Source organism: Tetrao urogallus, assembly GCF_951394365.1.
Source record: "Tetrao urogallus genome assembly, chromosome: 11".
NCBI lineage: Eukaryota > Metazoa > Chordata > Aves > Galliformes > Phasianidae > Tetrao > Tetrao urogallus.
Genome location: NC_136824.1, coordinates 19,187,257 through 19,212,406, shown reverse-complemented (window position 1 = coordinate 19,212,406; position 25,150 = coordinate 19,187,257). Strand labels below are relative to the sequence as shown.

Sequence of the window (25,150 nt, the reverse complement as noted above, 5' to 3'; positions counted from 1 at the left end):
TGGGATATGCAACAATGCAACATCAGCTCAGCAGGAGAGGGAGAAATTATGACACTGGTTCTTTGGCACACAGCTTCTGATAGAGGGGAAAGTAAAAAAAAAAAAAAATCTCAAATCCCAGCAGCATTTCAGTCGACTGCACCATTACTTCATACATTTCTGAAACAAAAGGAAGAGTACTTGTCCCCTCTAAGAGAAAGGGCTCCTATGAACCTCCATCCGTCCGCCGAAACGCAGCCCTTTTTTAGCTAGTTACAAAAGGAAAGTAAGTCCTGTGACTTTGTGATTAAAAACCTCTATCAACCCCCCTTAAGTGCAACAAACTATTTAAAACTATATACAGCAGCTCAGAGATCATTTATCCGGTCCAGTTTCAAATCCAGAAATCCTGTCCTGTTTCTGTTGCAAACGCCTCGATTTACAACTTCCCACCAGCAGCCCCCAGACACAAATTGCAATAATGTTAAAAGCTGCCAGGAAAGAAAAATCTCTCATTTCAAACGACTTAAAAACTGTTTAAGAGTGTAAAAAGGAACTGGTAAAAACCCTTGAGCGTAAAATATGAAATATGATTTGGTTTAAATGAAGAGCAAAGTCTCCTTGTTGTTACAGTAAAAAACGCCAGCTGAACATTCAGTTTATGCCGTTCAGATGGGGGTTAAATGAATGGAAAGGCACTGTATGGCAACTGCAAAAAAATGGAGCCAATGAGACCTGCATTATTACCATCAGTATTGCAAGGAATGTAAAAAAGCGCCTTTAATAAATAAAAAACCTAGGTGAAGGCATCTGCATAAACACCTTCTCAACACGCGGCCCTTTTTGCTTCTCGTCAAACTAGGAACCAAAGTCTGGGAACTGCAGAATCGCTCGAGGGGGCACTTCCCCCCCTCAAAAACCCCAAACAAAACCCGACAAAATTCACTGTGCATTAGTGCAGAAACAAAAAGACCAGCAAGTGCAAACGTGAATGTAAGATTTTCCCATTAGTCCTCAGGAAGCGCGTTCCCAGCCTGGGTCTGGCACCAGCAGGCACGCTCGTGCGCTCTCCACTTGGCAGGTTAACAAAAGGACTTTCCCCCGCGCCCGCGCCCCGACCGCCGCTTTAGCTGGAGTCCCCGTTCTTCTGGTTGCGCATCAGCGGGCGGTGGTGACGCAGGACCTCCATGGAGTGCTGCCAGTGCCAGCAGGAGCGGCAGAAGTACTTGAAGCAGATCTGCAGGGAGAGAAGGGAAAAGAAAAAAACGCCGGTCGGGATGGGCTGAGAGCCCCCTGGGCGCTCCCACAGCCGGCACTGGAGAGCTCCGAAGCACGGGGCTCCCGCTTCAGCAGCCCGTCCTCAGCAAGGACAACACGCAACCCCGAGGACCTCAGCTGTGAGGAGCAGAGCCTGCGCAGCCACGCGGCACCGCCAGCCTTACCTGGTCCCTGCAGAAGAAAGGGCCAGGCTGAGCACTGCAGACTTGGCACATGGAGTCTTCCAGGTACGGGTCGATCTGAACCTGCACCAGAAACTGGGCAGTCAGCACAAATCACAGGGCAGGCCAGCAGGACCACCCGGAGCAGCCCAGAGGGACGCGGGGCCACGCCGGTCAGGGTGCTACCAGCAGCACCAGCCATCACCTGCACGTTCAGCCCTCCAGCTGCCCCGCTCCTCTCACCTTTTTAGTAAACTTGGTCGTTTTGATTTCTACAAACGCAGCAGTCACTGCCTTCAGGTAGCTGCGCTGGTTGTTGAAGGTGACGCGGCCAGACCCTGGGAGAAGCCAGAGCACAAGTGTTAGTCCAAGCCAGCAACCAGGGCTGGGAACCAGAGGGCAGGAAGCACTGAGTGGCTGGGTAGAATGCGACAGTGCTCCCAGGAGCAACAGCAAGCTCCACGCCTGCACCTGAAATAAGCTGGTGCTGAGACAGCTCAGCAGCTTTTATTTTAAGCCTCCCACTCATCCCATAGTCTTGCATTTTGCATCCTCACTGGCAGTCAGCAGTACTCCTGCACCACTTGTTTCCAGCCAAGTTTTATTACACTGCAGAAAAACCAAGCCATGCTTACCTACAAGTTCTCTTTGTTAGCCTAAAGGAGCTCTGACTGACACAACGCCCTGTGTGCTGGCAGCTGGAGCTGAAGACATTACTCAGAATATGGTTATGCCCTATCCAGGCCCCCCAGCCTGTCCTGCAGTGCTGGGTGGATGCCAGGGGTTGCTCCGGGCATTAGGCTGTACATAAGAATCACAGCTGGGCTCTGGGGATTCTTCTCCCTAAGAAGGTCATGCACACCCAGTGGGACCCTAAAAGCCACCCAGGCAGTGGCACTCTTCTGACTCAGAGGGCTTACGGCCCCTCCTGAAACTCCTCATGACCACAGTCAGGCACTGATTTATCACACAGCCTGCCTCCAGAGGGATCATCCCCTGCTTGAGAGCACTCAGCATGAGGCAGGTTGCTGCCCTAATGAGCTTGCTGCCAATCCAGAGATAGTTAGGGGAGTCTGGGGCAGTGTCTCAGCACAGATTTCAGCCAGCCTTAAACCAAGTGAAAGCACAGTTCATTTGCTGATCTCACATTGCTACACAGCCCTAGTTCTGCTGAAGGCTGAAGCACAGATCTGCTGTTCAGAGCCAGAGATTTCTCTCACTGTAGGGAGCAACCTGAGCTCAGCACAAGGAGACTTCAAGGTTGTGCTCTAGGCCCTCACTTTACCAGCACAAAACAGCTTGTTGGGCAAGGCTTCAAGATTTCATCCACAGTCTTAAGGGAACTCAGAGCTTGCTTAAAGTCTCCGACCTCCATTCCCCACTATCCCCCAAAAGCCACTTCAACATCTAGTACCACAAGCATATCCTAAACCCAAGCCTTGGGCACAAACCTTGACCAGAAGTCTGCAAGCTGTGTAAGGACAGCGCTGCACAGCACCTCAGGATCAATTGGCAGTTGACTGGCTGTGCGCAGCACTGAACCAGGGCACAAAGCCCTTCAGCAGTGCCTGAAGAGGAGTCAAAAATCTCAAGCCACTGGAGAATAACCCAGAACCTTCCTGTTGCCAGGCTCTGTCAGCACACCCGAGGCTTGACTTGTATCCCTACATCCTTGTGGGACATCCACTCCCAGGGATGGCTGCCTGTCCTGCTGGCTGCTTGCTCCCCAGAGCTCATCAAGGGACCAAGCGGCAGGCACTGCTGCAGCCTGAGCATCTCCAAGTGCACCACAGTGGGGTAAGCACTCACCAATGGGGTACTTGTGCTTGTCCGTGTCGATGCCAGCGTAGATCACCCCTCCAAACAGGTCACACATGACAGCTGCCAGGGCCTCTGCATTCAGCATCCCATGCAGAGCCCCCACAAACACCGTTTTGCTGGGATCCAGCCGCTGGGAGGGGCTGCGCACAAAGTTACTGTCTGCCAGCACCCACGGGATCACCTGCACCTGAAATGATGCGCAAGCAGGTCAGCCAGCCAGCAGGAACCAGCCCAGGCCTTCAAGACTCAACCCCCAGTTTGCAAATGCCTCTTTCATTATTGCTGTTCAGGGTCCACATCCAGGGCACAGCAGCTCTGGAGCTCCAGCTGCGAGGAGAGCACACACACCACCACCCTGCTCTGCTTTCAGACAAAGTGGAATCCAAAACACCAGGCCACTGGGGCTGGCAGCCAGGGAACAACCCATGCATAACCAATTTCACCTACTGCCCGCACCTATGTTCCTAGCTCAGAAGCCTACTGTTGAAAGGGATTGACAAAACCACCCACTGCCAACTCCACCAGGAGCTTCCATCTGCTAGACAGCTGATACAGGGCTCTGAAGAGGAGCGGCTTCTGGCAGAGCTAAATCACCAGGCACAGAAGTGCTGCCAATAGCCAGACAACAGAAGAGCTGTCTGGAGTGCAATTAGTTTGCGCCTGTCTAGGTGAGAGTTTGAATCTTGATTCTTTAAGTCTACAAACTTGTGAGCAGTACCTGATCTACATTTAAGGCCTCGCTCCTGCACAGGGCAGCAGCTGTGGGATCTAAAGTATCCACCTGCAAAATCATCCAAAATAATCCCTTCTGCAAGCAGGTAGGGTTTAATAAAGATCAGAGCACGGTAAGCATCTGGGCAAAGCAAGGGCAAGCAGAAGTGATGGGCCTGCTCACCTCTTTGCAGCGCATCCTGCGGCTGGACATCTTGAAATAGTACTCACTGAGCCCGTCGGGGCTCAGCAGGTCCTGCGAGCACGCCTGCAGCAGAGCACGCACGGACTTCTCCGATTCAAACACCAGGTAAACGTATCCTTCGGAAGTAAAGGTAGGAAAATAGCATTAGGACTGTGGTGAAGGACAAAGAGGATCACCTCACTTTGCAGATTCCTTCAGAACCGCTCTCAGTACTTTCAGCATCTGCACCGCATCTCTGTCGCTCTGTCCAACCCCTTCTTGCAGGAGGCTGCTGCTCAAGTACCACAGGCAAGATCCATAGTGATACAAAGAGCTGAAGAAAAGCCTACCTCTCCATCAGAAGATACCTGTGCTCAAGGTCATCTGTGTCACAGACTCCTTACGTGCACAGCCACATCTAGATGTGACAAGGGGCTACAATGGGCCTAGCCACAGCACAGGCTGCAGCAGAGTAGGTTTGGCTCCACACATCAGACGTCTAAGCCCAAGAACTTCAATGCAGAACTTTACTGTCAGTGCCAGCACCCTGCACCTCGCATCACTCTGGTGATCAAGCAAGGCCATTAGATACTGCCAGCCTATAAACCAGTCACTATGTTCGTTATGCTGTAGCTCCCTACTGCGTACACATCAACCCAACAGCTTCAGGATTTAGCCACAAGACTGTTCAACTCACTGGTACCCACAGCCTTCTGCAAACTTTTGCATTTACCGCACACACTTTATGCCGAGGGCGCGCATGTCTTGAGTGCTTGCACTGGCAGAGAATAGCAGCCACCACCAGAGCAGAACGATCCCACAGTGGGCTCCAGAAGCACCAACAGGTGTTTTGCAGCCCAGTGCTTCAACCCATCCCTGCTAGGGACAGGCCAGAAGTGAGAGTGCTCTGCAGCCCTGGTGCTGACTCAAGTGAGAGTGAGACGTTTACCCCAAGGTGCTCTGTACCATCCAGTCACCAGCATGCAGCCATACCATCCCAGCATCTGTGCTGTAACATAGCATGGGAAAAAAGTAACCCTACCGTGTCGCTATTACCTTTAGGCATATTACCTTTGGGAGGGCAGCGTGGGTGTTTGCCATCCTTACCAGGCCACTGCACACTCAGTGAGCCAAATGCACGGAAGGTGTTGATCAGTCCAACTGCATATAGGAGGAGAGAAGTCAGTGTCCTTACAGACAGCAACGCCCCTGTATTGCTTCAGCTCCCTGCCTCCCCCACAAGCTGCAGGGGCTGGCAGCAGCACCCCAGGGAGAATAGAAGCCCACCTGACATGCAGCCAAGGCCAGAGCACGTGGATGCAGGTTGCTCACCTTCTGTGATGTCCCACGGAACTCCCCCCAGGAACACTTTGCAGGAGTAGACAGGGTTCTTGTAGTTTCTTGGGGGCAGCTGCCCACTCCAGGTGCAGGTCGCTTCATTCACAGCTTGGACAAACACAAGCAGAGCTCAGAACAGGAGCACACATCTCCCACTCCAAGCAAACACCCACAGCTACTGAAGCCAGCTAAGACCCACTATTTGAATTACCTGCTGCTTGCCTGTGCAGCCTGGCTTCTCTTTCAATACTGAAGGGATCTTCTGGAGAGTCCAGGAGATCCCAGGAAGGCCACGCAGAAGCTCCAGGCCATCTTTTCGATGCACTGGCTGGAGGGGAAGTGACTGTAGCCAAGGCAGCTTGATCTTGATCCATCCGTGATCCCACTCCCATCTTGAGGGGGTCTCTTGACACCCCACTGAGGGGCAGAAAGGGCAGAGGTGGGGAGATGCGAAGGCTCGACTGCAAGAAAAAGCCCACATAAGAGCCAATCTTCCAAGCAGGACACAGGAGCACACAGATTGGGTCAGCGAGACAGACACTCGCCTTGCTTGCTGGCTTCCAAATTTAGCTGCACTTCAGGGAGCTTGAGCAGGCTAGACCCAATTTACTCTAGAAAAAGTGGGCCTACAGAGGGGTGCAGTCAAAACAGAAGGGCAGTAAAAGGCACAGAATGGAACTCAAGAGGAGCCCAGGCTGGAGGCAGCCGCACCCACTGATACTGTAGTCCTGCACACCTGCACTCTCCAGAAGTGTGGAGAGATGCCACAAACCAGAGAGCCAGGCTGCAGAGAGCAGACACAGGACCCAAACTTACAATCAAGTCTGAGAGGTGGTCAGAGCCCGAGCTGAACCCGCTGGTGTCCGAGTCAGAAGGGCTGCTGGAACGCGAGTCCAGGAGGGAGCGGGAATCCAGGCGGGAATTCCTCAGTGCCGGCGCGGAAAACTTCTCTGATATGTCTGAGCCAATGGGGTCTAGGGGCAGGAAACCCAGTGGGGGCTTCCCCAGGACGTTCCCCAGAGGGCTACTCAGCATGCTGAGAACTGCAAGAGACAAACAGCCCGTGTTTTTGAGGTCAGACTTACGTACAGGGGCCAACAGACAAGTATACAACAGACTGCTTCCCCACACAGTAGGGCTTCTCTTCTGCTGTGGTGGAAAAAGGTAAGAAAATGCCTTGCTATGAAGCCAGCAGAGCGCTGGAACATCCAGGGGTGCTCAGCTCCCAGCACCCTGCTCTGCAGGCCAGCATGAGAGGGAAGGCAACATGCACTTGGCCATACAGTATCCCATGGGGGCACGGCCCCAGCCAGCTCTATTCAAGAGGAGCAAGTCTCAGCAAGCTGAGCATGTCCCCAAACCCAACAAAATGAGCAAAGCATTCAGAAATGGTTTTAATTATTCAGAGGCTGCAAAACAAGGCAGGCTGCAAAACAAGGCAGGCTGCAAAACAAGGCAGGCTGCCCTGAAGCTTTCAGTTTTCAGGGAAAAGAGTTTGGGATCCATTTGAGAGCCTCTGAACTACCTAATCTCTTAACCCAGGTTTTCAGGAGCTCTTGTACAGAAGGAGTAACAGTTTAACACAGTCCCCACATCAGGTAAGTAACAGAAATACACTATCATACTGAGGTACACTACAGTCAGTAGACACCAGCATCATTCCAGAGTCAGGGGAAGCTGCCCAAAGCAAGAAGTGGGGACACACCTGCCCCAATCTCCATACCTGCTGGAAGCTGGCATCTCCAGTCTCATGCTACGCAATAAAGGAATCTCAAAACATCAACAGAAAACCCAGTCTGGCACAGTCAGGTTCCCAAGAAAATTACTCAAGACAGAACTGGTCCACAGGAGCTCACTGCTTGATCTACAGCATTCCCCCGCACGTTGTAGGGCTTCATCCCTTAAACTTACCCTAGCAGAGGCACCAGCCCCTCCCCTTCCACACTTCAGCCACAGCACAGGGCTAGACTAAGCACTGTGCCAAAAAGGTACTTGGAAACAGACCGTCTGCATGGTAAAGTAACAGGGAGCTTTTTGAATATCCGCTCAACTCCCCCCTGCAGCAGAACTCACACCCAAACCAGCAACTATCAGAGCAAACCCCAGCCACAGAAAGCCTCAGCAGTACTTACAGTCAGCAGAGCTCAAGTGGAGCAGCAGCAAACTGAGAGCTGCTGCAGGCAGCTTACGGCTGGGAGGAGGCTGCTCCCTCCTTGTCACAGCACAGAGCAGGGCAGAGCATCTCCCAGCCCAGGCAAGCTGTGCTACGCTGGTTCGCCGACTTCTCTGAAGCCACGTGATTGCATTTAAAAATACAGCCAGCATATTGTTCAAGGGAGACAGCTGAATTTGTTAAGCAGGCTCAAAAATTCGATTAGTCACTAAACACTACAAGAGTCAGAGCGAAGCAGCCGATCCCATGACCCAAGCCTCAAGGCTGGCAAACACTGCAGCGTTGATGCCCTCCTCCCAGCAGGCAACACAGTCCTGCAACTCCACTCCTGGTTACAGCACTACCTTTGAAGTCACAAGAGCAGCACCCCAACCAGGTTGTAGCAGCAAGGGTTCAGGGGCACAGCAGAAGCTGCCCAATTGTTCTGGGGAGATCAGTAGTTTCACCCCCATTCATGCCATCACACTGACTTGCTAAAGCCTCTGCTTCCCATTTGCTCCCAGGATTGCTGGGAAGTCACTGCAGCTAGGAAAACAGTAGGAGCAGAGGGAGTTCCTGAGAGCAGCGGGACTGCTGGCCTTTGAAGGGGTCAAGTACTCTGGCATGTGAGAAGCACGGGGCAGCTGAGTTCAACACCTACCACCAAGTTGGCTACAACCAATGTCTGGTTCTGAAAGCACTGGCATCCTGCTGTTAATACAGATGGATTTTATTTACTCCAGAAGCTTCCTACCAGCTCTGCATGCTGAGCTTCTGGGAGAATCCACAAGACCCCAGATGGTCCAAGGGCTTGGCAGAACACAGCAACCCTCAGGGACATGAAGAGGAAGAGCTGCAAACCAGGCTCAGCGCTTGCTCTTCTGCATTTGTCAAGCAATCAGGTTGCATCCCCTGGAGCCAGCCTCTGCAGGTAGCCTAGGAAACACTGGCACTAGAGACCAGATCTCGTTTCCCTCTGCACATCTCCGCTGCCCCAGAGTACCCAAACGCAGCCAGCTCTAGCTCCCTGCACTCAGATAATTTGGGCCACTCAATAAAAACACCATTCTTTCCGGGACATTGCCTTGTCCGTCCCTCCCTCCCTCCTGCAGAAAAGGAATCTTGAACCATCTTTAGAACATAAGCAAGATGTATCAGCAATTTCTGGTATCAAGAGCATCCCTGGAGATCCTGAAGTGGAACAGCAGACAGATAACACTTCCCCCTCCCCCATCCCCCCACATAGTCTGAGCAGTGAAGTGCAAGCAACTAAATATTTTTCACACTTATGCTGGAAATTTCAGTCTGAGGGTCAACATGATTCCCATCCGCAGCAGCACCAGCATCTGGAGCACAGCGTGTCACAGAAACCTTCTGGAACTTTTCAGATCTCTGCTCAGAGCTGCAAGAGAGGCACATGCCAACCCTCCTTTGCAGGGGACAGCAAAACCAATAGCTTTTAATAGAAACTCCGCTCTGACTTTCGACTCACTGCTGCAGCTCTAATGACTGAATCCGGAGCCAGCGTGCTCCATCTCAGAGCGCATCAGCCAAACACTGACAGATTTAAAAGCAGTCTTGACACCAGTGTGGCACCATTCCATACAGCAGGTGCTCAGGTCACTCTCTAGAGAATGAGCATCAGAGGATCTAGTCCTGTTCCTTGCTGGAGCTTCTCCTCGCAAATGCCATCAGAGCAGCACTGGTGCAGTGTGCCCTCTTCACTCCTGCATCATCTTGGGGATCTGAGCCACAAACATCTTGAATCCATCACACCCAAGAAGTACGAGCCACATGTTTCACAGCAGGAGCATACAGCCACAGGCTCAGCTTTTTCCAGCTAATTCTGTCCTGTAGACCCCAACTCACCCCTTAACTCTGCTCATCAGCCACTGAGCTGCCACATTTAATGTGAACTTATCCTGCCTCAAGCTCCACCAGAGCAGGCTGCAGTTGGTGGCACACCCCCTGGGAAAGGAACCCCAACAGCAAGACATCCGATAGCCAACACAGCCATCTCACTTTTTACTCTTGCATACTCCAGCTATATTTGCAAAGTAATGTACTTGGCATTAAAGACATATGGCTTTCTTCCCTGCACACTACGATTTACAGCCACTTCAGGATTAGACCTTCCTGGTAGTTTAGACCAAGTACATTTTATAAGAAGCAGACGTAAAGATGAGCCCCACGTAGCCAGGCTTACTACTGCTAGCAATTTAGGGAAGGACTCTGGGCTAATAAAAATATTACCACCATACTGATAACAAACAACACCTTAAGATAAGCACTGGTGATTGAATTCTTCCAGGCAATAAGAAGCTCTGTCACCATTGAGCTGTACTCCCACCAATGGCCCCTGCCTCTGCTTCAGGCTCAAGAGACCACACAGCAGAACAAGCACAGCAGCACCTCTGCTGCACAGTGCATCAGTTCCAGACAAGTCACCGAGAAAATGAGCCCGCCCAGTGCAATAGCACTCACATCACACTAGTGTCCTTCTACTCAAGATCTTCCCAACAGAAACGCTACTCTCAGCCCTCCCACAAGCACAGGTAACCGTGGGTACATACAAGACACTCCTGCTGAGCCCAGCAGTATGCCAGGCTCAGGATCTCCGCATCACAAGCATGCAGGTGCCAGACATTTCTTGATGTGTGTGCATGAGACAGTGCTTTTGGCAGTGGCACCAAGCACTAGATGAGCACAGGCACCCACTATTTGAAGTCATGCTCTGAATACATATTGCAGCCTTTGAAAGCTTGCTGCAGGGTAGGAGAAAGCCTATTTAGGAGGGACCAGAACTTGCATGAGCAGGTCAGCAACACCAAGCCCTTCATATGGTTGCTTCTGCAGGCTGACAGCACCAGCAAGGTTAAAGAAAGGGTCATTTTGGTCTCCAGATACTACTCACACTGCAAGCCTGCCCCACTGTCCTAGCCTCCTTGTGGACACAGGGGTAAAGAGCTGAAGAGGACAAGCAGGGCAGAAGAGGTGGCTTTCAGAACCACCATGCTTCTATTGCTGACACCTGCTGTGCCCAGGGGTTGCAGAACCACGCACACGTTTGAGGGACAGTGGCAGAGGAGGGAAGCAGTGTGATCAAGGCCCTGGACGCTGAACACAGTGCAGTTTCTTTGTCATTTGTCAAATAAGCCTGTACAGGGGAAAAAAAGGCTGATGTCCCAAACAATAGCCTGCTGCAGTTCCAGAAAAACAGCTCGTCTGCAGTTTTTACTGCCCAGCCAGACTCTACCCTGGTGGGATGGGAAAAGGCTGAATGTTTTAGTCAGCCAAAAAGCAGCACCTCCTACAGACACTAAGCAGCTTCATGGCATGAGAAACATTTGCATGTCTGAAAGGCAAACGGGCACCTTAACCACCTCCTACAGCTACAGCCTCTGTAGTCACAGCAGCGATGCAGCCAAACAGGCTGCCAGAGCCAGTTCTCCCCCTTCCACCACACTAGCCTGCTCACCACGGGGATGGAGCAATCCACGCTGCAGACCAACCCAAAGCCAAGTTTTAGCACTTCTTGCCTGCATTCACTGAGCCTCACACTGCCTGGGGGAGCCAGAACACCTGCAGCCACAGAAAACAGAAACGGGCAAAATCTGCAGCAGACAAATGCTAACAACAAAAAACCCTTCCTCACAAGCCAGCAGCCAGAGGACATGGAGGTGGAAGGGGATTTTGCAGTCCTGCATGTTCAGAGCTCACCAGAGCCAGACCCAGCACCACTGATCTGAGCTTGGATACCTCCTGCTCAGAGGACTGGCTCAAATCCTCTTCATTTCTTTATGCTCCCATGACTCCAAATTGAGAAAAATCACTGCTATTATGGGAAGAGTCACCTGAAGTCAGACTGTAACATCACAACAGAAGTCTCAGTCATCTCACACCAAATGCCAACATCCAAGGAAAGCAGTGTCCAGATCTGCAGATGTGATCTGTCTGCAGCCAACGACATCTAATTAGTAACTATCACACAGCCCTTTTTGTTTCTGATCTACAGAAGAGGAACCTCTGCTCTGACAGATTCTTCATTTGGGACAAAGAAGAACCAAGGATATTCAGGCAGCTATTTCTGGTTTGCGACAAATGAGGCAGGGGAATAAAAAAAAAAATGCAGCATGATCCCACAGCTGAACCACAGAATTAGAGTTAGGACACCTGAGGTCTATTCTTGGTTCTGGCACCAACGTGCTAAGTCACTTCCCCAGCAGGCCCTGAGAAATGGAAACAGCAGCAGAAGCAGAAACAGAGGCCTATTGCCTTTTGCCTATTGCTTATTAATGTCTGTGAGCACAGGTCCTCCTCCTGCTCTGAGCGAGCAGGACCTGGCTGACAACAAGCTTGACTGCTTCTTCAGGCAGGGAATTTAGTATGATATTTCTGGGAGGAGAAAACAGATGCTTAGGGTAGATTTAAAATCAGTAAGAACGGTAAATACAATTCAGGATTTTACAAGTGTGCAGGCAAGACTCATTAAGCAGGCTGCCACAACTGTGTCTTTAAAGAGAACAGAACACTGAAATACAGCAAGGTCTAACATGTATCAATCCCAGAGAAATTTAAAAGTCAGCATATTCAGGTCAAACACCACACAACAAGCCTCAGATTCACAAGCCTCGAGAACAAACACTTCTATATTTAAGCACTAAACTCCTCTGAATTATCTGCTGCAGCATCCAGGGTGCAAATTCTGCAGCATGTGTTAGCTTCTGTGATAACAAGGCTGAGGCTGACTCATTTTCATTGCTCAGCTGCATCACAGTTTGTGGGGGTGTCAAGTCAATCGGGACAGCAGCCTTCAAAAAAGTTCCTCAGAGGATGTCTGGGTGAGGCAGCAGGCTGCAGCAAAGGAAGAGCAACTCAAGGCAGGCTGCGGTCCCAGTCACAAGCCTGAGCTGGCAGCAGCACAGCCATCACCTGTGATTCAGCGGTTTTGCCAGCATCTAAGGGAGCACATGGAACAGAGGAGCTCCGGAGGAGGCAGGCAACAGGGCAGAGACACGGCACTGGCTGGAGGGGCTGTGTGCAGCAGCAGGGCACCGTCCCCGTCCTGCTTACTGAGTCCCATTAGTTCGTGTGCTGTGGTCACAGCTCCAGAACCACCGTGCTTTTTGGGAGCAGATATTTCCAAGCCAGCTCAGTGAGACTCTGGTGATTTACCTCAAGCCTGTGGCCAAGCAGGGTCAGAGCAGCCACGCTCCAATAGCTTTCTCTCTGCTCTGGACAGCTGCAGCATGGATGAGAACTTCCAGAAGTCCCTTCCAACCTGACTTACCCCAAAAAACTTGGAGACGACCAGCCAAGAGCACTGCAGAGGGATCAACTGGCCCCCTCTTACAGCAACAGCACAAGAAGTCAGCTTGGAGGGATTTCAACTGCCACAAACTGACCAAAGACTCCCTGCTGGCTCGCCTATGTCCCCAGTGCCTCAGCAGCAACAAACAAGAATCATCCACAAACTAGAGCCAAAGGTGGCAGCAGACCAAGCCTCTCACACCTCTGCCCAGCAAGCATCTCTTCCACTGCTCAGACATCCAGTGGCACACAGGTTGGAAAAAGACTTACCTGCCTTATTTTGCACAATTTTGGGGATGAATATTAACCTTGCACTCATCTGTTACCTCCAACAGCTAGGCAGCAGCAAGAGCTCCTCAGGATACTCTGAGGATTGCAAGACATCCTTCCCTCCAGAAGGAAAGAGACTCTTGTTGGTGCATCCCTCCTCCTGCATGCTGCCTCCAGCGCAAGACAAGAGCCCTGATTCACTTCAACTCTTGCTGGATCTAAGCAGAGATTTTGGTTACGTTTCTGGTAAGTTGCTCATCTACTTGCTTTCTCTTTCACAGCATCAGCACAAGTAAAAACAAGCCTGTTTGGAAGAAGCTGCTCAAATGGAAGCTCTAAGAGCTAGATTAAGAGCAACTTCCACTAGAAACCAATTGCAGACTCAACATTTTGATACTTCTTTTAATTATTTGATACATACTTTATTCTGCTAAGGATCAAATACTGCTGCTACAGGAACAGCCTGCATTTGTCAAGTGCTCTGGGCCTTTTATTCCAGAGCATGGCCAGCAGCTGGGAAATCAGCCCATGAAGTCCAGAGGATATTTCAGCAAGAAGTGTACACTGAGCATCCTCACCGACTGTGTTCTCCAACAAGCCCTACAAAAGCTACAGAGGTGTGGGGCAGGCTTTAAGTAAGGGCACTGCATACATACCGCTCAAGTGCAACCGCCATAGAGGAGACCACAAAAGCCAAGCCAGCTCCCAGCTTTGAGCTCTAGATATCCTCAAATATAAAGTAATGCAACTGTTTGCACTCCACTCCGCAAGGCTGCAGATGACACCAAGCTGAGCGGTGCAGTCGATACGCTGTAAGGAAGGGAAACATCCACACGGACCTGGACGGGATGGAGAAGTGGGCCCATGTGAACCTAATGAGGTTCAACAAGGCCAGTGCAGGGGACTGCATTGGGTCGGGGCAATCCCAGGTATTTACACAGACTGGGGGAAGAGCTCCTTGAGAGCAGCCCTGCGGAGAAGGACTTGGGGATCCTGGAGATGAGAAGCCGGACATGAGCCAGCAGTGTGTGCCTGCAGCCCGAACGGCAACTGTGTTCTGTGCTGCATTAAGAGAGGAGCAAGCAGCTCCAGCCCTCTAAGGACAGTGACTGCTGCATTGGGCTCACTAGCAGCAGCCACGCTAGACTCATCAGCAATGCTCACCGACCTCAATCCTGGTCTGTGCCACAGCTACAGAGTTAGTACTACCCCACAAAAAGCTGGGTGCTTCCTGCTTCCTTCTGCCAAAGCTAACCAGAGCTGGAGAATAGGATTTCTCAGTTGCCTGCTGCCATGTATATGGTATTCTAGGAACAGTTTGAAAGCAGCCAGTCCTGTCCTGAGGGAGCAGCTCACAAGTGTCCCTCACTGCTTACAACACATTAAGTCACGAATCCATGGAAATAGCTGTGCTTCTTCCTGTGCAACAGTTTTTGCCTTTCAAGAGACATCTTCCTCCAGGAGATGGGGTTCTGCCTGGCAGACTCCAAGCAGAGGCTTCAGCTCTCTTCCAGGCAATGCACAACAGCTTGCCTGCATCTCCAGCCCAGAAGAGTTCAAGCAGCCACAGATAATCAGTACATTCATTTTTGCTGAAGAAAAAAGTTGCTGCACTGTAGGAAGCAGAAAAATTGAGGATTGAGAAGAACTACCTCAGCTCATTTCCCAGCACTGGAGCTGTAACCTTGCAGGATGAGATGGCAGTAGAGGGTATCTATGCAGTTGGAGCTGCAGCCTCCAAAGCAGATTTAAGATTAAGGTGAAATCTGCTGCTCCACCAGGGTGATGCTTAGGAATTTGGTGACATTTAGGAACTGCTTATCTGTTCAGGTCATCCATACCCAAAAAGGGTGTTCGGGTAGGCAAAGCCATCACCAACAATTTCCCAGAGCACTGGTGGCAGCATGCAGTGCTGTCTCAGAGGCTGGAGATCTCCTAGGGGAGGCTAAAGGAACAAGCTCCTTCTGTTTACGACGACGGGAAGGAAACAAAAGGCTAAAACTGACCAGAAGCACTGCTCGCATCTGGGCCAGAACCTGTCAGGCAGTAACCAGATGCAATACAGTTATCAACAGGACAGAGACCCAGACCAAGCTCAGGGGAACAGCACAGAAAATTCCTCTCGTGCACTTGCTAACTGCTAAGCCCCACTTTAACAGACTGGTTCTAGGATACTTTCCCAGTAGGTAAGCCTGCCTGTCCCACACAAACCGAAATTAACCCTATGCAGGATGGACCAGGCAAGCCAGCCCAAGCTGCCAGCAAACACTGTCCAGGGAGACAAGAAATTCATACGCGCTGCTCGTTCATTCATGCTTAGATGCTGCTGTCACCAGTTCTTGGGGCAGGAACTGAAATGACACTGCATTTGCTTGTGCTCCTGTAGGAACAGGGGAAATAAAGGGTACCATCAAGGGCTGTCCCACATCACTGGCCTCTGTAAATACAGGACTCGATGCCTCGCTGCCTGATGTGGGATATACTTGAAAGAAGGGGAAATGCTGCCTCAAGAAATGCAGCTGGGATCCCAGGACTGGAAGCACTTGAGGCCTGTTTCCTGCAAAAGCCCCTCCCTAGGCCACAGAGCCGCTGTCTGTGGCTGGATGAAGTACCTCCAGCCTGACAGATCTAGTGGCAGCAGTGGGCTTGATGTGCCTTCTCTGCTATGAGACAGCAGTTCACTCCTACAGCCAATAAATGCAAACAGCTTCAGCCTGCAGCAGCTGCCGCCTCCCAAAGAGCTCTCAGACACCAGCTTCAGGGACTGGCAGTGCAGCTGGCACGCTCTCAAGGGCTAAGGACACATCCTCAGCGCATTACAGCACTGCACCCAGAAGGAAGGCATGCTGCAAACAGCCTTGTCTGCACAACGGGCATTTCAGCATCCTTGTGGCAAGGGGGACAAGAGCATACAAACCACCCTTGCTACGCCTTGTCATGGCACCCAGTCCTGCATCGTGGTGTTGCTCAAGGTGCACAAGGTGACACGCAGAAGGTCTGCAGCCAGCAGGTCCTTCCCTTTGGCTCAGAGCTCTGCACTCCCAGCAGAGGAGGTACCAGCTCATCAGTACTCAAGCACAGGCGCTGCAGGGGATCACATTAGCAGTATTTTTAGCCTGATTGTTAGGTTTTTACATTTAAAAAAAAAAAAACAACACTTCTACACTTCTAGCCACCTCCCTATGGGTCTGTACAGCTGAGTCACTGCTGAAACCTTCCAATGGTTGGATGCCAGCAGCACAGCAACACCATCCTTCCCCGGCCCCTAGACACAGCTCACTGTTGACATCCTTGCTTCCCTGCAGGACACCCCAATGGAGATGCCCAGGCTGCAAGGCCAGGCATCAGGAGCACCAGACATGGCAGCATCCTGCTTACATCCTCCCCCTTCCAGCCACAGCACAGCTAGGCCACCTGTAAACATCAGCTGCTGTGACCTGTATGGCTTTCAGAGACAGGAGCTCCGCAGCCTTTCTGGGGAGGCTCCCAAGCTACACCACCTCCCAAGGAGCTCTGTAGCTCTGTGTTGCTACTCCAGGGCCTTCAGAGAGCAGAAGCTCTGGCTCCGCAGACGTGGGAGGTGTGGGCAGGCTTGAGCAACATAGCAGCCATGCACAGATACCAGCATTTCACTTTCCTACAGTTCTTGAAGCAGGAAATGAACACATAGACAGGCCAACAAGCACTTCTGGCCTCACTACCACACATCCCGAAGGCAAACGCCATCTCAAGAGCATAGCAGCTTTTGCCACACAGCCCGAGACTCCTCTGGGGGAAGGAGCACAGTTGCATTTGAGCTGGTTTACACCCCAGCCATCCCCACCTCTTGTTCTAAGGGAATACTAGAAGTAATAAATGATGGAAACTGAAGTTATTGGTGCAGGTGCCTCAGGACAAGCGGTGCACAGAGCTCCCCATTATCCCATGTTTCAGCAGGCAATGACTGAAGAATACGTAGCAAGAGCATGGTATTCTCTTGCTCATTAGGGGAAGCCCTGAGGACCATGTGCTACAGCAGAGCAAGGCTAGAGCTGCTGCAGCTTGACTGTAACAAACCTGAGCACCTGTGCTAGGGCTCACACTCCAGCTTGCATGCCCTGCCTTCCAGAAATTGGCTGTGGGTAGTCCTGGAGCTATCTACATTCCTAACAGCAGCAACTTCATGCCTGGAGCCTCCTGTGTCACCCCGATCTGTGCAGAGATGCACTGCCCTTTTAACAAAGCAGCAGAACACTGCTATAAAGGGATGAGTTTCTGTAGCAACCAGGCTGAACTTGTACAAACTCTGCCAAAGCACTAGATCTTTCCACGGACTGATACTTGAAAAAGCACAGCAGTGCTTGCAGAGCTGCTCTTTACAGCCCTGGGGGGCTGGAAAATAAATTAATCACTCGCTATCACAGCCAGCACCCCACAACCAAGTTTGTGCACACAACACCCCTTTCTCCTCCTGCACACACACAGCTTTACAGAGGGCTGGTGCTTCTGCAAGAGTTCTGACTCCTGCATGGTGCTGGGTACTCCCAAGAGCTCCCTACCCCACCAGAATGAAGAGAGCAGACTGGGCAGGACTGAGGGAAGGGCAAGGCAATAGCAAGGCCACTATCTCACAGACAGCTGATCACACAGGTTTGCACTGGACCACAGGAGTTAAAACAACAAGCCATTCTGCTGTGTCTCCTCGGAGCAGTCATTTAGAGGAAGCAGGAAAGGGTCTCTCCAAGTGCTGCAGGCAGCTGGGCCCCAGAGGCACAGCCAGGTGCTGCCATGGCAAGGGGGTCCCTCTGCAAGCACACACCCTGCCAATCACCAGGGATTTTTGCTGGCTGTAAAGTTGAGCTCTGCTCACAGCTGGCATGCTCAGCTCTTAAGGCACCACACCCCCAACCCACCCAGGGAGAATGTTCCTGCTCTGTTGCATTATTCCTCTGCCAGCCCAGGCACTTCTGCATGCAGTGAACAGACAGCAGAGCAAAAGGGGCTGTGGCACAGCTTCCCAACTCAACCCTGTCCTCACCACATTACACAAGCACTAGAGGTTGATAAGCCCCCACCGGTAGCTACCAGAACCTATTACACTCAGCATTAGCTTAAAATGGGCAAAAAATAATGCAAATTAATCCCACAACTGTTGCAGCATGTATCAGCAGACTCACCAGATTGTGGGCTGGTTTGTGCTGCAGCATCAGAGTCCTGGGTGCTCCAAGGTCTGTCCCACCCTGTAAGGTTAAGGGACTGCAGGCCAAGGCACAGGTCGTCGGTGTCAGGGAGGCCACGGGAAGACTCTTGCGTGGATGTGGGGAAAAGCATCCTGCTCGCCACTGCTTCGTCAGAGTCCTGGAAGTCTGCTCAGATGGAGAACAAACAGAAGCTGGAGAGTTCAGGGCTGTTTTTTTCTTTCAGAAGGAGTTTTCCAAAGCGTTAAGCCCCACAGCAGGTCTCGTGCTGCTCTGAAGCTGCTGCCACCACAGCCAGCAGTCGCACCCCAAAAGGGAGGGCCACCATATGTCCAGGATCTAGCCCCCCCACCCCCCTCAGCCCCTCCACCTTCCTATCCCGCCTGCATTACTGACTGGGTCAGCATGTGACCAGGCTGCTGATGCTTACTGTGCTGACAGTGACGTCACTCAGCCATGCAACAGAACCGCATCAGCTCTTACAAGATAGAGGTAAGAAGAAAGGATGGATTCCCCCAAAAGAGAAGGCAGCAGGCAGGAGGAGGGAAGGGGCACAGCTCCGGTAAGCCAGGCAGCACAAAGCAGAGCTCCACAGCACAGCAGACAGCAATCCCCCCAGCAACGACAAAGCAGACAGTTAGTTTGAGTGCTACCCAGCTCTCCCGTCCCCGCCTCCCTTCCACCCACAAAACCCAAAAAACACTTTAGTCCTGGACAGCCTCCAGCTGCTGGCTCCAATTCAGAGCCCAACGCAAAGCTTCACAATTCTGCTAGCATCATCTGTTCGGCTCAGCTCTGCCACTCTGTCACCCTGACTCTGCATTGTTTACCACTGAGTAACAAGGATAACCTTCAAACCCCCCCACCTCCCCCAAACTACTGAGAGGGAAGCACATTATCCTGCTCCAGTCCTTATGAGTGCAGCACACCAATCCCACTTCCCAACGGGATTTTCCACGGCCTATTTCCCTTCCACCCGCTGGTCTCCCCCATCCCTCCCCTCCCTGCACAAGCCTACGGTACAGGAGACAGCAGGCTCCTGCCTCAGTTTAAGCCTGTGCCAACAGCCTAAGGAAACACAGCAGGTTCATAGCCTGCAAATTCCAGCTTAGTGTGGGATCTGGGGGCTGATGAAACCACACGATGCTCCAAAAATCTGAGTCAGAGGGTATTTATAAGCTGGCTCCTTGGTAGTGGCAGCTGTCTCCTCCTCCCCCTGCCCCCTTCCCTCCCACCGTGCCATCATATGCACAACCTGTGCATGCCACTCGCAGCTCCAGCCTATCATGTTATCCCTCACGTGCCATCTAAGACACCCCAGTGTCCTCTTCCACTCACCCAGCACCAAGGTGAGGCCCTCACTTTCATCCTAAGGTGGTTTCAGGAGCCCAAGCTCCATGGTCAGGACATGACAGGGTAAAACAGCACAGGACTTGGCTAGGACAGCATCCACAGGTTCTCCTGCTCCCCTAGCATTACCAGGGCAAGCTGCAACACCAACTCAGCCACATTTCAACCAAGCACCCGTAACAGCACTGAGTATTTTTCTGACAGTATCACACTGCATCTTCAGCTGGGTGTTTTACTGCATTAGTTCCTCTAGTACAGTTTTCACTTTTGGACAGGCCCTAAAAGCATTAGCAACCCAGCTGTAGGGAGAAGAGGACAAAAGCACATTGCTTAGACAACTCAGTTCCCACAGCAACCACAACTCACCCATATGAATATGCAGCATTCCTGCTATTACGGCAGCGCACAGCGCTCTGCTCGCGGCCCTGGCAGGAGCAGGCAACCCTCCCTCCCTGTGGTCAGTGGGATCTCATCACCAGGTTCTCTACCATCTTCAAGATCAGCCCCCATCACACAATATTCTGGCAAGCAGGACATGGGGCAGAAGGGATTCATTTCCTACAGAAATTTGGCCCAAACAATCGCAACCTCAAGTCAGATGCGAGTACATGCCTACCAAATATTAGTTTCACTTTGCAACCCAATACAGCCCAGTCCAACGCTTTGCTGCAGCCTTTTCCAAGCCACACAGCCAGCTTCAATCATTGCAACCTGGACTTCTCCATGGAGCTGCCACTGGAACCCAGCCACACCGGCAGAGGGAATTGCATTGCTGCACTGGGCTTGTGCCTAAGCCAGATGGGTTTTGTTTCAGTAGCATTCTGGGGCTCTTAGCACAAGACCTCTTAACAAGCTGCATCTCAGCACAGGTCAGCCCTTAGGTTCAGCCCCACCAGCTGGCTTACACAAGCTGCAGCCACCTGTCCCCCAGCCCTGCACTTCCCACTCAGTCCAGCCTAGATAGATCCCCAGCTGGGCTAGGGAACCCATGTAGTTAAAGCCATGCCACCAGGAGTTAGTTTTAGCCTGGCTCCTTTCCCCAGTCTGGTACGCAGTGTGGCTGCACCAGCCAGGCATCTGAAATAGGAAAGTACTTAGGAAATTACAACTAAGCCTGCATGGAGAAAACAAGGCACTGAGCTTGAAATGCGAGGAAGAGGAGGAAGTAGAATGATTAAGCACACCTGCATTAAGCACAGGCTGCAGCCACATGGAGGTCTCCCTGCCCTCCCACTCATTTCTAGCAGAGCACTGATAGAGGTTTCCACAAACAAGGCCCTTGAGAGTAGGGCATACATACACAACCAGGCTGCAAAGCAGATAGGAAGGCTCTGACACCCCAAAACATCTTGCTGTGCAGCAGCATTGCCCAAGACTGACCTTTTAAATCCAATCCAGCAAAGTCGGAGGTAAAGTGAGCATTTCTAAGCCCAACTGATCACAGCAGAAGCACCCTTTTGTATCTTTTATCCCTACGGTTTCAAAGGCTAGGAGTTGCATCCCTAAAAATTAAGCTTCTCAAATATGATTTGCACACAAGACTAAAACAAATCTTCAGCAAAAGCCTTTAGAGGATGAGCCAATGGTACTTCTCAGGTACAACTAGGGATCAGTGGGGGCTTAGGAAAGCTCTTGTTAGGCATAAACCTACTAATTGCACAACTAAGCATCTTCCCTGTAATCTGGAATACTCTAAGTAGGGAAATTTGGTGCCACACGAACCATCTCTTTGAAGGCATCTGCCTTATTTCGGTAACCACAAGCACCTGAGCAGATAGCAGCCAACAATTTAGGAAGCTACACAGGGCTGCAACTGATCTGCTGCTTCACCTACCTCAACAAGCAAGGGACTGCTGTAGGACAACTGCATCAAGACTTGAATGACTGAGCACCTCGCCAGCACAGCAGGTCAGGAAACCTGCTGGATCTCCAGCACATGGGATACATATATGTCAAAGGCAGTAGGCATTGCCTCTTTCAGGGCACACATGTACCAAGTTTAGTTATCCCAGCTCTGCATACCACGTATACAGCATTTATTTGGGGAAAGCAGATACAACCTGATAGCAGCTTTGCTGTAGATGACACCCTGCTGATCTCAAGTAAGGGGGGGGCCACATTCCAGATGACCATTTACAGCATTTTGTCCCCTCATTCCAGGTGCCACACATCCAGTGCTCTTGGCATGTATGCTGGGGGCTGCAGCTTGAAGAACACAAGCACTCACACTGTAGTACCATGAAGTACTTTGTGGGCGGCTCAACAAGAGATGCCATTAGCTAACTGCAATTGAGAGTGGGCAGGAAGCAGATTTAGTCTGTTTGCATTTGTCCTTTAGTTTTTCTCAGGTAAAGCAGATACTTGGAATCATTAAGGGCTGATGGGCCACACCTTGGCACCTCAGGCCACTCCCACCCATGGAAAACAGTTTAAGCATCTCTCAATCCCCTGCACAATGGACAGTCGATTTACAACAAAATAATGGCTATATTTGGAGCATTTGTTAGCCATCTTAAGCCTGCTCACTTTAGTTGAAACTCCACTCAGTTTAGCCAGGTGAGCAAACAAAGGCTAAAGAGAAGGAACTTTACTCACTGTTCTACTTAAGCTGGACACTGTGCCTTCAGAACAGGCTGGCAATTTCCAAAGTAATTTCCAAAAGTTTCCACCCAGCAACACCTGCTTTCAAGTCTGGCAAATAAATCCACTTGAAAAAGCTGTGCAACAAGAGCTACCTAAAGATTGGCTTTGCTCACCTCCCTACCCAGACTGGGCTGAGCACACATGCCACCACAGTGAGGAAGCACTGCCTTTCAGGCTGGTTCTCTGGAGAGAAGCAGGTCTTTGGAAGCAATCCTGTCTTCAAAGCCACCAGACAAGTTCCACAATCACACTGCCACACTTGCCAGCACCAGCCTGACCTGAACCTTATGTTTGGGAAGCTCCAGAAGGAAGCACCCATAAGAACCACACAGCAGTCAGGGCCTGAAAGTCCGATCATTTTGACAAGGCAATTAAGTTAACCAAGGAATATCATCAACTGCAAAGTTACCTTTAACATTAGGTATGCCCAAGTAAGTCTCCAGCAGCAGTCCCTCTGCTGTTTAGTTCTGCCCAGAGCTGGATAACTTTCCAAATGTGTCAGAAATAAAAGCACCAATCAGGCTTTTGCCATATGTTACTCAGTCTGATGTCATTCTGACCCACACACCTTGACTCCATATTAGCAAAAGGCCATGAACTCCTGCAGTCCCTCCTTCACCATGTATAATCCTCTTACTGTTGAATGGCATTGCTTAAACACATCCAATCCAGGATAAATTTAGTTTGACCTGAGGAAACAACTGAGAAGCTTGAGGACTACAAATAGATTTGAAGTGCAAGGATTTCCCCTGCTGGAGCACATCCCTTCCAAGAAACTTTACTCAGTCCCCAACAGAGGCACCACATCCCAGCAGCATCATAGGTTTATTACTCCCTTACCCTTCCAGCACATCAAGGCCAGATGCAATACTGATAGCTACAGGGGACAGAAGAGTCTGACCAGTACAACACCAGCCTCTACGAAAGAATTAATAACTATACTACTGACCTGAATGAGTTAATGCTCACTACGTAACCACTCAGAAACTGACAGCATATCTCCAGAGCTGTTTCACTAGCCATGCCAGGCATAGATCCCTACCTAGAAGAGAACAATCCACACTTCCTCTGGCATTTCTGCAGTGCCACTGCAAACCACATGGTCAGATCAGCCCTTGGTGAACGGAGCTAACAATACTCAGGAGATTAAGCTGCAATGCAAGTTACCTGGTAGCAGTCACTGTGCAAGTTCAGAACAAAACTGTGCTATGCAAGCAGCCACCAGACACCAGTTTCACACTCAGTTAAGAAAGCCTGCCACCAATAGCAGCTGCAAGTGAATCCTGTCTGCCTACAAGGTTACAATTGGTGAGGTCTTCCCTTTACTTCCCATTTTGCTTCAGGACACATCCAGAGCACCAGTTTGCTTCCAGTAATGGCCGGAGCACTTACTGACCCCATAACTCAGAGGCAGGAACAGCAACCTCTATCCAGCACCCAGACACCAGGCTGTGGGCAAGTACATTTTCTGACAGACCTCACCCACTCTAAAGGGTCAAGAGCACATCCTTCAATTACACTGAAGTCTGGGCCCAGCACTCCTCACTTTGGCACACAGCCTCCTGTTCTGAGGCAAATCAAGTGCACAGCAGAGCGCTCCCACTGCCCCCAGCCTGCAGGAAGCAGGGCCTGCCGCACTACTTCCACAGCTACGTCACCTGGCAAGGCTTCACGCTTGCTTTTTGTGATGGGAGTGGTGCAGACACCACTGAAGTCCAAAGAGTTGTCCAACATGGCATTTATCCTGCGGAATATATCTGCATTGCTGCAAGTGGAAAGGGCAGGGGCATCTGGGCTGTCCCAGCAGTCCTTTATGCTCCTCCCTCTGTCTTCCTTCTGGAAAGAGAAGGAGCATCAGTGGCAAGCAGGGCAGTGAGTAGTAGCCTGCTTTTAAAACCCCTATTAGCTTTAGGTCACTTCACCATCCAGGTTTAGGAACAAGTTTCCCATTATCCGTGGGCAGTCGCATGGACAGGGCGCCGGGCACAGCGGTGGACCCCCCGCCCGCGGGGCCACCCCCGAAACTCTCCTCAGCAACCGCTTTCCCGCCCAATCTCCTCAGCGCCCCGCTCCCGCCCAGCGCTCACCCCACCGCCCACGTGCGAAGTCACGTGACGGCGGCGAGCTCTCCCCCTTCCTTTTTTCCTCCTCCTCCCACCCTTCCCCCCAGCACCGCGCATGCTCGCTCTTTCCCTCACCGGCGCGAACGCCATGAGCGCTGCCGAAGGGGGGCGAGTCTCGAGGGAGCGGCTACAGGCGGCGCCCCTCCGCCCCGCCGGGCTTTTATGGGCCGGCGCGCATGCGCCTGGCACCGCCTCGCGCCCCCTCGGGCCGTTGCCCCGCGCCCGCTGGGGAGGTGCGGCGCGCGCAGCTGTGCGCTCAGCCTGGCGTGCAGTAACACCTGGCGGCCTCCCAGGCTCCCTGCCCACACTGAGCAAGTGCGGCTCGGCTTGGGAGGGACCGTACGGATCGCGGAGCTGCAGCCCTGCCGCGGGCTGCCCGGGGCCGCCCATGTCCTGGTCGCCTCCAGGGATGGGGCACCCGCAGCTCTGGGCAGCAGTGCCAGCGCCTCGCCGCCTCTGTGCCCGCAGTGTTCTCCTCACACCTCACCTCAGGGTCCTCTCTGTTATTTAAAGCCGTTATCCCGTTTCTATCGTTATCGGACAGCGTACAAAGTCATTCCTGCTCATGCATATGCCCTGCAAGTACAGGAGGCGAGGTCTCCCCATGAGGGCTCTGTCCCCGATGCTGAGGGCACCCGCTGGGACTGCCCCAA

General features: G+C 51.7%; 1 protein-coding gene across 3 annotated transcripts; it reads right to left on the bottom strand.

The window, feature by feature from the left end:
• Positions 1-1,105: 1,105 nt before the first annotated feature.
• On the bottom strand, positions 1,106-24,587 carry CPEB1 (cytoplasmic polyadenylation element binding protein 1; the record flags this gene model as incomplete). 3 transcript variants are annotated; one of them, XM_079540649.1, is made up of 12 exons in its annotated part: positions 1,106-1,216; positions 1,422-1,502; positions 1,662-1,756; positions 3,228-3,426; positions 4,135-4,271; positions 5,191-5,295; positions 5,467-5,580; positions 5,684-5,933; positions 6,289-6,515; positions 18,361-18,549; positions 24,033-24,210; positions 24,573-24,587. In XM_079540649.1, 12 exons carry the CDS (start codon positions 24,585-24,587, stop codon positions 1,106-1,108), a joined length of 1,701 nt encoding a protein of 566 aa, XP_079396775.1. The 3 variants fall into 3 exon arrangements, with proteins under 3 accessions (XP_079396775.1, XP_079396776.1, XP_079396777.1); XM_079540650.1 differs by having other exon boundaries at positions 5,206-5,295; XM_079540651.1 differs by lacking the exons at positions 24,033-24,210; positions 24,573-24,587 and having other exon boundaries at positions 5,242-5,295; positions 18,361-18,514.
• Positions 24,588-25,150: the final 563 nt, after the last annotated feature.